Source organism: Cnephaeus nilssonii (assembly GCF_951640355.1).
Source record: "Cnephaeus nilssonii genome assembly, chromosome: 2".
NCBI classification, from domain to species: domain Eukaryota; kingdom Metazoa; phylum Chordata; class Mammalia; order Chiroptera; family Vespertilionidae; genus Cnephaeus; species Cnephaeus nilssonii.
In genome coordinates, this window is record NC_137073.1 from 14,686,830 (window position 1) to 14,697,822 (window position 10,993).

General features: G+C 55.8%; 1 protein-coding gene across 1 annotated transcript in view; it reads right to left on the reverse strand.

Annotated features, from left to right (window-relative positions):
* The window catches only part of PKD1 (polycystin 1, transient receptor potential channel interacting), a 42,650-nt gene extending 32,003 nt beyond the window's left edge, over positions 1-10,647 (reverse strand). The window contains 1 exon segment of the mRNA XM_079789359.1: positions 10,225-10,647. Coding sequence (XP_079645485.1) covers positions 10,225-10,430 — 206 coding nt within the window. The 5' untranslated portion in view covers positions 10,431-10,647.
* Between the last annotated feature and the right edge of the window lie 346 nt (positions 10,648-10,993).

The window sequence follows — 10,993 nt, forward strand, 5'->3', positions numbered from 1 at the left end:
CCCGCTCCAAGCAAGAGAGAGGGTAGGGTGAGGGAAGGGGGGATCCCTGCTTCCACCACCAAGCTGGAGGTGCCCAGCAGAAGGGGCTGAGGGCCCTCCCAATCCCAATGGCAAAGGCAGCTTCCCCTGCCCTCCCCACACAGGGCTCTGCCCCTGCTCACATCCCAAGCCTTGCAGTGTGGAGGGGTGGCTGTGGATGGGGTGGGGGAGAGAGGGGAGGGGAGGAGGAAGGGAGGGGAGGGAGTCCCAGGACCAGAGCAGAAAGAGATGGAAAGGGACTTTGAGTGTAAAGGTGAAGGCCAAGGGAGAGGTTGCTGTGACAGCAGGGCTGGAGTGTCCCCTGGGTGGCTCCGAGGGCAGTCCCTCTTAGAGCCGAGGAAATAAAGCCCCAGACAAGCTGGGAAGCTGCCCTGCAGCCCAGAGCTGCCTAAGCTTTCTCCTCGGCCAAGGAGGGGACTGCTCTCCAGTCTAGAGCTCCCCAGTCCAGATGCCGGGCGAGGTCTGGGGGCCAGTCAGAGCCCCCAAGGAAACATCTGCACATTCCAGACACATGTGGTCAGTGGCGGGGGTGAGTGCCAGGCCCCAGCCCAGCACCCCCACCCCAGTGCTGGCCGCTGGGCTGGATACAGGGCTTGAGGGGAATGGGCTCCAGAAGGGCCGCCGGCACATGTTATGTAACCTGCTCCTCCCAAGCCAGCAGCTGCCTCCTCCCTCCGACAGGACAGCACAGCACAGCACAGCGGTAGCAGAAAAAGGCACCCTACTCCCCATCCAGGGCCCAAGGCTCCCTCCAACCCGAACCCTCAGAGCTCCTGGAAATACAGAGTCAGTGGGTCTTGCTGGGCCAGCCTGTCCTCTCCCTGGAGGTGCCACAGGCTCCGCCCAGCAAGGGGAACCCACACACAGTCCCTGGAAGCCAGGCTAAGGCCGAAGGAGAGAAAGGCCACAGTGCTGGTCCTGGCCCCTCAGGGGACCCTGCCCCCACCTCAGCCCTCAGGCCAGGTAGAGCCACCCACTTGCCACCTTGACACTCAGTAATGTGTCCTGTAGCACTGGGTACAGGCAGTCAGGAGCCCAGTCCTGCGCCAGTTTGAGTCTAACAACCTCATTTTGTTTTCATTCCCTTCTATTTGTGGAGAGTGAGGCTGGCGTCCAGAGCCGGAAATGATGACTTTTAATGAATTCAAGTTTGAGAGAGAGAGCTGATTTGAAGAAAAACATGCAGAGAGGATGAGCTGGGGAGGTGGGCAGGAGGCAGGCCTGCCAGGGAGAAGGGGCAGACCCACGTTGGCTCTGTGCCCAAGCCCCCACCTGGCTCTAAACCAGGGCCCAGGGAATCAGCAAGGGGGGTGGGGGATGTCTCAGCCTTGAAAACTAGAGGGAAAGGCCAGAGTGAGAGCCCGCCACAGCCGCTCAGCCCCAGGGCATGGAACAGCAGGCGGCACCCATTTCACCGGGTGTTCTGTGGGGCTCCCTCACGGAGCTTTGCCATCCTATTACTAAGTTGTCACCAGGATGAGCCATGGGTGTCTGGTACAGTAACACCGACTGGCTAGGATCCCCCTGGGACCACAGGCAGATGAAGCTGTGGGGTGTCCTCCACAGCCCAGCCCTGAGGAGGTGCATTTGGAGATCAGCTACTGTCAGGGTACTGTGGGGGCCAGGGGCTGGGAAAGAGGGAGGCCTGCCCAGGAGAGGGGCCCAGCTCACGCTTCCACCGGCAGCTAGGGAGCTGGGATCCCCCTTCCAAGTTAAGGAGAGGAAAAGAACCAGCACCTGGGTGCCCCCCAGGCATGTCCCTCTAACGCTCGCCTGTCACAGCCAGCCAGAGCAGGGGCCGCACCATCCCTTTACAGATGAGAATGCTGAGGCTCAGGGAAGCCACCATCCTCACCCACCATCATTTCCTCAGAATCTGCAGAATGAAGAAGGCAGCCGGGGCTCTCCCAACCTGGCCCGGGGGCCGGCACAGGGGCAGAAGCATCAGTCCAGCATGGCCGGCATCCCACCACCCACTCAGCTGCTGGGCACAGCCAATGGCATGATGCAGCCCGAAGCCAGGGCCACAGAGCTGTTTGGAGGCGCGCGACCCTGGAGCCTCCAGTGCCGTTAGCCTTGCCCCGAGCCTGGCCCTCATTCCCCATCTCGACTAGAAGGAAAAGCTGGCTCTGCTCTGCCTTGGTACAAAGCCCTTTCCAGAGTGGCCCCCGGATACAGGAGCGGGCGCCATGCCTCCGGGCATGGGGGCTGCTAAACTTGGGAGCACTACACTTTGTCAGGCCTGGGCCCACAGGCTCCTCAGGAAGAGAAAGAACTCCGCCCACCTTGGCCCCCAAATGCAGTCTCCTCCCTGACATCAGCAGCTGGGCATCACTGGGCCCCTTGACGGAGATGGCTGCCAAACCATAAAGAACGAGGTGTTCCGGGGAAAAAGGACATGAGCTGCATTTTCCAGCTGCCTTTCACTTGGCAGCGCCTCTGCCGCCTTGGCCAGCTGGAGACGCAGACACCCGGCAGGCAGGGCCAGGCCCCGGTGTGCCGAGAGCCCAGACACCGCACCACCCCAGACAGTGGCAGGGAAACGGGATGTTTTCATTCCAGAGTGCTCAGCAGGCTGGGCCCACTGGGTTCTCACTGCGGCACTGCCACCACACAATGTTCCAGAAAGGAAAATGTGCATCTCCATCCAAAATGGCTTCTTCACTGGAAACCAAACCCAGCCAGGGTCTCTCTCCACACTCCCTACCCAACCGGCATAGGGGCAGCTGAGAGGGGTTGAGGGTAGGACCACATCTGGCAGTACTCACTAGCCCAGCCAGTTGTCACATGATGGTGGCCCCCAGGCATGGCTTTTGAAGAGAGGACAAAGGGGTCCTAACAGGAAGTCCACCAGGAGATGCCCTGGCTTTAGGGAAGGGGGGTGGAGGCATGGACTGCAGGCCAAGCCTGCAGAGAACTGGGAGAAGGAAACTGAGTCTGGGATTGGGGGACAGCCAGGCGCACCTTCCCTTAAAGCACCTGCATAACAAGTTAGCTCCCCGAGTGAAATCACAGGGTGTGCATGTGACAGCTGAGGTGGCAGCAGAGCCGATGTGCCGGGGGACACTGGGCAGCTTTCATGCTGTGGGTTCCACATCAAGAACAAGGTGCTCAAGGGAGTTCATAGCACTCTATTCATGCCTCATAACTTCACTGTTTTACATATCCCCACCTAAATGCATCAAAAACAAAGGCTTAAAACTGAGATAAAAACACGAGAGGAATGTGCTGGGCCTAGGCATGACGAATGCCACCAGCTGTGTGGCTCTGCGTTGAAGGCACTTCCAGGGTCAGACCAGGCTCCTGGATGTGGTCTCCCAGCCTGAGTGCTGAGGGGTGTATAGGAGTCTGCCTGTTGAGCCTCCTCTGTGTTTCTCCTATCTGCTGAGGCATTTGGTCTGAGCAACAGTCATGGACACATATGCACCAGCTCAGGGGCACTTCTACTCAGGCTTTTGAGTTCTGTCTGCTTTGCAGCAGGGAAGGTCCTAGGGACCCATCTCCTGGTGGCCAGTGCTTAGGACACAGTAATGGGCTCTGAGAACATGGAGAGGAACGGATGGAAGAGGCCACTCTGGCAACAGTTCAATGACTGGGTCCATCAGCAACCGACTCCTGTGGGTGTGCCGTACACTTTTACTTCTGAGGCCCCACAAGCCCGTGAGATGTACCCACTCGTGGTACCCATTTCCCAGGTGAGAAAACAAACTCAGAGAGGCTGAATGACTTGGCCAAGGTCACACCGGAAGTATAGGAGCTGGGATACGAACCAGGTTCGACCCAGGGCCTGAATTCCCTGCTCCTGGGCTCTCATGCCTCCCTCCTAAAACCAAACAGGAAGTCGGTGGAAAGGACTAGAACAGGGACGGCAGAGGGAGGTCTGAGGAGGAGTTGGTGGGAAGGGCGGGGCCAGGCAAGCAGCGGGGGCCTGAGTCCAGAGCCCACTTGGTCCCACTCAGGGACACCCCCACTGCTACCTCTCTGTGATTTATAAGCCAGGTGGCTGGTGCTGCACCCCAGGCCTCTGCATGCAGTTGTGGGGATATGCCCCAAAGCATGCTGATGAAATCACCTCTCTGCCACAACACACCAGTCACGTGACCCCAGGAAGTGACTCAGCCTCCGGGAGACCAGTGTCCTGGTCTGTAACATGGGACCAAGAGTGGTTCCACCCCCATAGCACTGTGAGACACCATGAGATAAAGGTCAGAAAGGGTCTAATACAGAGCCCAGCACTTGGCAACTTTAGAGGGATAGGACCAGGCTGTGGTGGGTATTTTCTTCAGAGATTTGTCTTTTAATTTAGACATAATTCACATACTATAAAGTTCACCCTTCTAAAGTATAAATTCAGTGGTCTGGCATATTCTCAAAGCTGTGCAACCATCACCACTATCTACTTCTAGAACATTTTCATCACCACACTCCATGACCATCATCTCCCCCACCCTCATCCCCCACCCTAGCTTAGACAACATTAGTCTGCTTTCTGCCTCCATGGATTTGGCCACCCTGGACATTTCATATCAGTGGAATTATTCAATATGTGACCTTTTGTGTTTGGCTTCTTTCACTCAGCATCAAGGTTTCAAGATTCCTCTATGATTATAGCATGTGTCAATATTCCATTCCTTTTTAAGGCTGAGTAATATTCCACTGTATGAATAGACTACATTCTGTTCATTCATCTGATGGGATACTTGGGTTGTTTCCACCTTTGGCTACTAAGAATAATGTTGCTGTGAACAATTGTATACACGTGTTTTTTGTTTTTTCAAAGAATAGTTTATTGATTTGTAGAAAGAGAGGAAGGGAGAAGAGAGAAACATCAATGTGTGAGAGCATTAACATTGATCAGCTGCCTCCTGCACACCCCTACCGGGGCATGTGCCCTGACAGGGAATTGAACCAGCAACCTTTGGTGCATGGAACAACGCCCAACCAACTGAGCCACACTGGAAGGTCTCGTCCGTAGACTGGAAGGTCTCAGGTTCAATTCCCATACGAGTTTTTGTGTGGATGTACGTTTCATTCCCCGTGTATAGATACCTGGAAGCAAAACTGCTAGGACCTATGGTACCTCTATGTTTACTCTCCTGAGGAACTGCCCAACTGTTTTCCAAAGGACTTCCCCATTCTACATCCCCACCAGCAGTGGAGGAAGTTTCCAATTTCTCCACATCCTCATCAATACTTGTTATTGTCTGTCTTTTTGGTGTTAGTCATCCCAGTGGATGTTATCACTGGGGTTTGACTTGCATTTCCCTGAAAGCTAAACATTGAGCATCTATTAATGTGCTGATTGGTCACTTGTATATCTTTTTTAGAGATATGTCAGTTTTCCCATTTTTTAATCGGGTCATATGTCTTTTTTTGCATTGAGTTACAAAGGTTTTTTATGTATTCTGGCTACAAGTCCCTCATCAAATAGATGACTTGAACATTTTCTCCAACCTGGTCCCCATTCAGGGGACCACGTGTAGGAGGTGTGTGCCCTCCTGTTCCCAGTTTTGGCAAATCTGCATTCTGTGTCTCATCCGGAAACTAACATTACACACACATTTATAGTCTGAATTCCCAAGTGCCAACTATCATGTGCAGCTCAGGAAATGTGAGGGTGAGACCAGCAGAGTGTGCAGGACACACGGATCCTCCTAGTACATCCATCTCCACACAGCAGCCAGTGTTCTTTCTAGAAGATGCCAACCATGCCACTTTCCTCCTAGATCCTTCAATGCCGCCCCACCTGCTCGCTCAATAAAGGCCCCTCCTCCCACCCCCCCATCTGAGACTCTGCCAGGCTAATACTCTCACCAGCCCCTACACGATTTCTGTGAAGACTTCAATGTCACTTATACTGGGGGACCTATTAGGCAGACACTCCAAAGTGGTCCCCCCCATGATCTGTCCATGATTTAACAATGGCTCCCTCATACCTGAGCCTCAAAAAGGTGGGTCCTGAAGACCCCTGGCACAGGGCTGGCACACAGCAGTCATGCCCAGGGCTCATGGGAGGAACCCTCTGTTACTGAGCCAGCCCTTAAGACAGCATCACATGTGGCACCTGAAGTCTAACATGTTACACACACACATCAGGCCAGACCAAGTCCAGGAGTTGCTCACCTTACCTCACACACACCCTGTGCAGAAAACAGGGGCTGAGCCTCCCCCACACTCTCCTGTCATTTAGGGGTACAGGTAGGGAAGTGTGAGGCCCTGAGTGCTCCCAGCCAACAGATGATCCTAAGGTCCCCAAAATTTTAATCAGCAAACCAATTGAGTCCCGTTCCTAGCCTAGACCCAGACACAAAACATGCACAAGACAGTACACAAAACCCAGGAAGGGCCCCTGGCCAACATTAGCAGCCACAATACCTGAGAAATGGTCGGCCAAAATCACCCACACCTGAAACTAACTGATCGACAGACCACACCTGGAGCAGCAGCGCTGTCACATCTAGAACTTTCTGTGGTAATGAACATCCCATCTTTGTGCTGACCTTTCCAACACAGTAGCCACCTGGCTCCAGAGCACTTGAAATATGACTCGCCACACAATGCAGCTCTGGACCCAACTATCAATCTATAGGAAACAGAGGGCAGAGGGATATGTTGGATGATGCATGGAGGTGACGCAGAGACACAACCCAACCCCAGGGACTGTCAAGCCTGTTTCTTCAACAAAGTGCACAAGGAGAAAAAGATGAAAGGGAAGTCTATACGCCAACAGAGATCTAAAAGACACCAACTGCCCTGGCTGGTGAGGCTGTTGGTTGGAGTGTCGTCCATAGACTGGAAGGTCTCAGGTTTGATTCCCGGTCAGGGCACATACTGGGCTCCTGGCGGAGATAACTGATGGATGTATTGATGTATCACTCCCTCTCTAAAATCAATTAAAAATAAAAATTTAAAAAAATTGGAATAAAAAAAAAAAAGACTATCTTTAAAAAAAAAAAGAAAAGACACCAACTAATTGCACTGTGTGGGCCTTATTTGGATCCTAATTCAAACTACTATAAAAAACTGAGACATCCTAGCCCAGCAGTCGCCAACCTTTCGGACCTCACGGACCACCAGTGGTCCATGGACCACCGGTTGACGACCACCGCCCTAGCCAGTTTGGCTCAATGGATAGAGTGTCAGCCTTCGGACTGAAGGGTCCTGGGTTCAATTCCAGTCAAGGGGACGTGCCCGGGTTGCAGGCTCCATCCCCAGTAGGGGGCGTGCAGGAGGCAGCTGATGGATGATTCTCTTTCAACATAGATCTATCTCTCTTTCCCTTTCCCTTCCTCTCTGAAATCAGTAATATATATTTTTAAAAAATGAGACAACCAAAAATTTGAACACAATGGACATGTGTCACAGATATAATCATGGTGTTGCCATACACTCCAAAATGCTTATAGATCAAAGAATAGGATGCTAGAATTTGTTTCAAAAATGAGTGGGGGTGTGGAGGGGCAGATCAGGCCACAGAGCAGTGGGTCCCTGAGTTCACCAGGCTATTCTGCCTACCTCTATATATGTTCAAATTCTCCATGATAAGGCTTTGCAAGTATAGCCAGCAGCATTTTGCTGAGTGACATCACCGTTTTCAGGCTGCTTGGTTAACCCAAGAAAGGCTGGGAGCTTTGGGAGCCCACATGGGTCAGACTCTCACCCAGGTCCTGCCAAGGAGTCTCAAATAGAGGGGTGGCTGCAAGACACCAAGCCTGAGCCTCCCGGAAGAGGCTGCTGGGTCCCCTGCACTTCCTGGCTTCTCCAAGTTCGGCCCTATCTCCCTTGGAGAAGAGAAGGCTCATCTCTCTCCCTCTCCCTGAGGAGGGGATTTGCAGGGTGGACAGGCAGAATGGCTGGGGCAGCCCACAGAGTGCAGATGGGGAGCCGGCAGGGCCTCACCATCTGCACCCAAGGGTCCAGTTTCCCTTGAGTCCTAGCCCTCAGCCTTCTGGAAATCTCCCAGAAGCAGCTTGAGGGTGTAAAGAAGAGCATGAAGTCTCCTCTCTTCCCCATCCACCTGCCTCCAAGGGTCCTGTCACACACACTCAGAGGGGCCAACAAGCCTGGAATTCTGCCAGGTCGCTAGCGCCCAGGAGCAGAGCCTAAGGGGACACATGCAAGGCAACAGGCCTGGGCCCCATCACTGTCTCCTAGAGCCTCCTGAGCATGGGCCCTGCTGCTGACCTTGGACCCACCAGCATTGTTTATTCCCTGGATAGTTCCCAGAAGCCAGCTGGGACTAGCCAGCAGGAGCCAGGCCAGATCCCTAGCAACTCCCAGCCCACCAGGGATTAAAGTAATCTCACCCACAGCATCAAGAAACAAGGGACAGGGTGGGTCTGATGCAACGATGTGAGCACTGGTGGCAGGCGGGAGGCTCATCTCCACAGAGACAGCAGAGATGGCAAATGCTTTAGTGGACATGAAGCAAGACAACAGGCCCAGAGCAGCCCCCACAGATCCTGGCTGGTCCTGAAGAACCTGCCCTTCCCCCACCCCCACGTCCACCTGGCAAAGCCCCAAGAACATCTGGATTGCTCAGGAGAAGCACACGCCCCTACTCCCTGCCCCCCAACATCCAAACACTGACCATCAGGCCCCCTAATTAAAGGTGACTGGAGTCACCCAGGGAACAATTTTACAAAACTGAATGCCAGAGCCCACCCCCAGATTTAACAACCTTCGTCCAAGGAGAGATGGAGTCCTGCCTTAGGTGCCTGGAAGTGCCCAAGAAATCCAAACGGCACCATAGGGATGTGGATCAGCAGGCCCTGAGCCTCCCCCACCCCAGGGAAAACTGTCTGCAAACCTTGGTCCCCTGCAACCTTTTTATTCCAACTCTGGATCCTGAGCGCCTCAGTCAAACCCAGCTGTGCCACGTACTGGCTATTACTTGGTATTTGTGCTTGGACAAGATGCATCACCTGCATCTCCGTTTTCTCATCTGTAAAAAGGGGATCTTCACTGTACCTTCACCTCAGAGGGTTAGGGTTAAGCATGACAACCACAACCAGAGCTTGGCACAGGACCTCACTCTAGGCAAGCTCTCCATAAAGGCTGACTCATTACTACTTCCAAAATGCAAACCTGACAGCTCTTTGGTGTTTTAAACCCCACCCACCCACTGTTCCCAGAATAACATCAGAGCCCTAGACGGGACACTTGAGGCCCTTCAGGACCCCTGCCCACGGTGCCTCCATTCCCTCACACTTCCCTGCAGCTGCACACTGCAGCTACACACAACCCAGTCCAGCCTCCAGGTCTTTGCACGCATGGTTCCCTCCTCCCTTCCTCTAGACAAGGGGTAGGGAACATCCAGCCCTCGGACGGTGAAATCATTTGGTCTGGCCCTGCCAAGGCACTAGGGGTGAGTTAATTAAATGTTCCACCAAATACAGCTAAGCTAATTTTTAGGTTGATAATTTTGTATGGCCCCCACGAATGATGGAATGATGTTATAAATATCCAAATGGCCCTCGGCAGAAAAAAAGTTTCCCCATCCCTGCCCTAGACCCACCTTCCTGCCCATCCTTAGGTTTCAGGCCAATTCTTACACATCCATCAAATCCCTGTCCAGACACCCCTACTGGGAATCCTTCTGCCATCCCACATAGAGCTCTCCACCTCCTAGCTTCCTTTGGGGCTCTAAGGTGCTGGGTATCCACGCCCGTCCGAATCCTATTAGTCCCTAATTAGGGCTTCAGTGTTTGCAGTCTCCATTCAGAGACCGCCCCACCCCGCCCCCGCACGCTGCCACAGCCCCCCCCCCCCCCCCCCCCCGTCAGCTCGCGTTTGCAGAGCCCCACCGGGTGGGATGTCTCTGCTTTCACAGAAACAGAGATTATTCTGTTTCACTCTGGCTCACTCCAGGCGGGCTGACAGCCGGCCGCGGTCCCAGGTTTTCCTTATTTAGTTGGGCCGACCTCACTACGCTGGAGCCTCGCCCTGGGAAAGGCCTGGCCCGCACTCCGTTTCCCCTTCTAGAGGCCGGGGACGCGCCCACGCCCTGCGAGGCCCGCCAGGCCGGCGGCCTGCCCGGCCAGCCTCTCCCAAGAGGGTGCAGGCGCGCGGCGGCCTCCCCCCGTCCTGCTCCCCGCTAGGCCCCCACCTCCCAACTCTGTCCCCGCGCCCGCCCGGCGCCATGGCAACTGTCCGGTCCGCATTGCGGGGCGGCGGGTTACTCACAGCGCGGTGGCATCCGCGGGGATGCGCAGCGCGGGCCCGAGCGTCCGCAGTCCGCGGCCGGAGCAATTGACGCGGCAAGCAGCGCCGGGCGCCGGGCCGCAGAGGCAAGGGGGCGCGCAAGGCCCACAGCCGCGCCCGGGGTCCCCCGCCAGCGCCCCAAGCCACAGGCCCAGGCCCAGGGCGAGCGCTAGGCGGGCGGGCGGCATCGTCAGGGCAGCGCGCGCATGGCCCCGACCCCGAGCCCGCCCGGCGCCGGCGGCCGTGACTCAGGCGGGGCCTGCGGACGGCATGGCGGGGCGGGATCCAGGGGCGACCGTGGCTTGTCTGCCTGCGTGACGCCCGCTCCCGCCACGCGCAATGTCCACCGCCACCCGCTCGCGCGTTCGCGCTGCAATGCGGCCCACCACCGGCTCCTCCTCCTCCCCGCGCGGAGGGGCGGGGCGTCCACAGGCTCCGCCCCCTCCGTCACCGTCTGGAGGCTCCGCCCTTCGCTCTGGCAGAGTGGCCGCCGCTCGGGGTGAGGCGCGGGGGGCGGGGTGTCCTAAGGCCCCGCCCCCTCCGCACTCTTCACTGTGCGCGCTCGCCTCAGTTCCCGGTCGTCGGTCGCGGTCGTGCCTCCCAGCCCCGCGCGGTCTCCACAGTCACAACACTGAAAGCACCAGCAATAATGACCTCCGGAGGGAGGTCTCGGGGCGCCTGCTGTGCGTGCTCATCCACTCTCGGCGCCTCTGTCCATTTCGATTTGCGCGGTATCCCGAGAACCTGACGC